Genomic DNA, 1,060 nt, shown 5'->3' with positions numbered 1-1,060 from the left:
ATATATGTATATAACACACACACACACACACACACACACACACACACACACACACATATATATATATACTATATGTATGTATATACATGAATATATAATACATGTTATGGGATACTAACAGGTCCTCGTGAGTATATATGTATTTAGGACATGTCACGCATATGTAATGTATAAGTATATGCATATGCAATTTTCATGTATATGCATATGTAATGTCCATGTATATGTATATGTAAGGTGTATGTATATGCATATATAGATGTTCATGTATTTGCATATGTAATGTATATGTATACGCATATGCGAATGTTTATGTATATGTATATGTGAATCTATGTGCGTATGTGCATGTTCACAGGATATATACTATTTCTCTATATACCTGTTTACAGGTCAATAAATCCCATCTGTGCTTTGGAAATAAAATACACAAACACAGTTGCGTATATCAAACACTATCAAGGATCGGTAGAATGTCCGCATTTTGTAGCCATTGGGGTTCTTCCCGGGTTTAGGGCTTTCGTGCCAATGACGCATGGATAGTTTGTTGCAATACTAATAATTGCTCGTCCTACTTTTGACTATTTTTTTTGGCGCCAACACTTTCCACATCTGTTCCAACTAATTCCAAAGTAGTCCCAACTAACTCCAACACAATTCCAAACTAGCCCCAACTATTTGTAACTGATTCTAAACTAATCCATCACGCTCTACCAAGATCCGCTACTGATCACGTGCAATAGAATAGCGGCTTACCCACTCCTTTTACCTATCAAATCCAGACCATCGAGGGTATCAAACACACAGTCAATACTACAATCCTACCGGTGGTACGCCGTATGGGTGGGCGATTGGGAGAGAAGTTCAGGGCCGCTGCCAGAGAGAATGTGCAGGAGATAGCCACGTCGCTGGTTATTCTGCTGATCGGATTGGCATCCATTACGTTCTTACTGTTCATGAGTTTCCAGTATGTTTTATGTATGTGAGTATAAAGTAGTATGTTCGATGTATGTGTGTATATAGTAGTTTGTACTATGTATGTGTACATATAGTAGTATAT

At 37.3% G+C, this 1,060-nt stretch overlaps 1 protein-coding gene across 1 annotated transcript in view; it reads left to right on the top strand.

Annotated features, from left to right (window-relative positions):
* SARC_13716 (hypothetical protein) overlaps positions 1 to 967 on the top strand; it is a gene marked incomplete at both ends in the record, with an annotated part of 2,197 nt that extends 1,230 nt beyond the window's left edge. Inside the window, one exon of the mRNA XM_014292153.1 lies at positions 783 to 967. Within this exon, the coding sequence (XP_014147628.1) occupies positions 783 to 967 (185 nt within the window). The remainder of the gene's footprint in view (positions 1 to 782) is intronic.
* Between the last annotated feature and the right edge of the window lie 93 nt (positions 968 to 1,060).

Source organism: Sphaeroforma arctica (genome assembly GCF_001186125.1).
Source record: "Sphaeroforma arctica JP610 unplaced genomic scaffold supercont1.3638, whole genome shotgun sequence".
NCBI classification, from domain to species: domain Eukaryota; class Ichthyosporea; order Ichthyophonida; genus Sphaeroforma; species Sphaeroforma arctica.
Note: the sequence above shows the minus strand (reverse complement) of the source record. Positions and strands in the feature narration are given on the sequence as shown.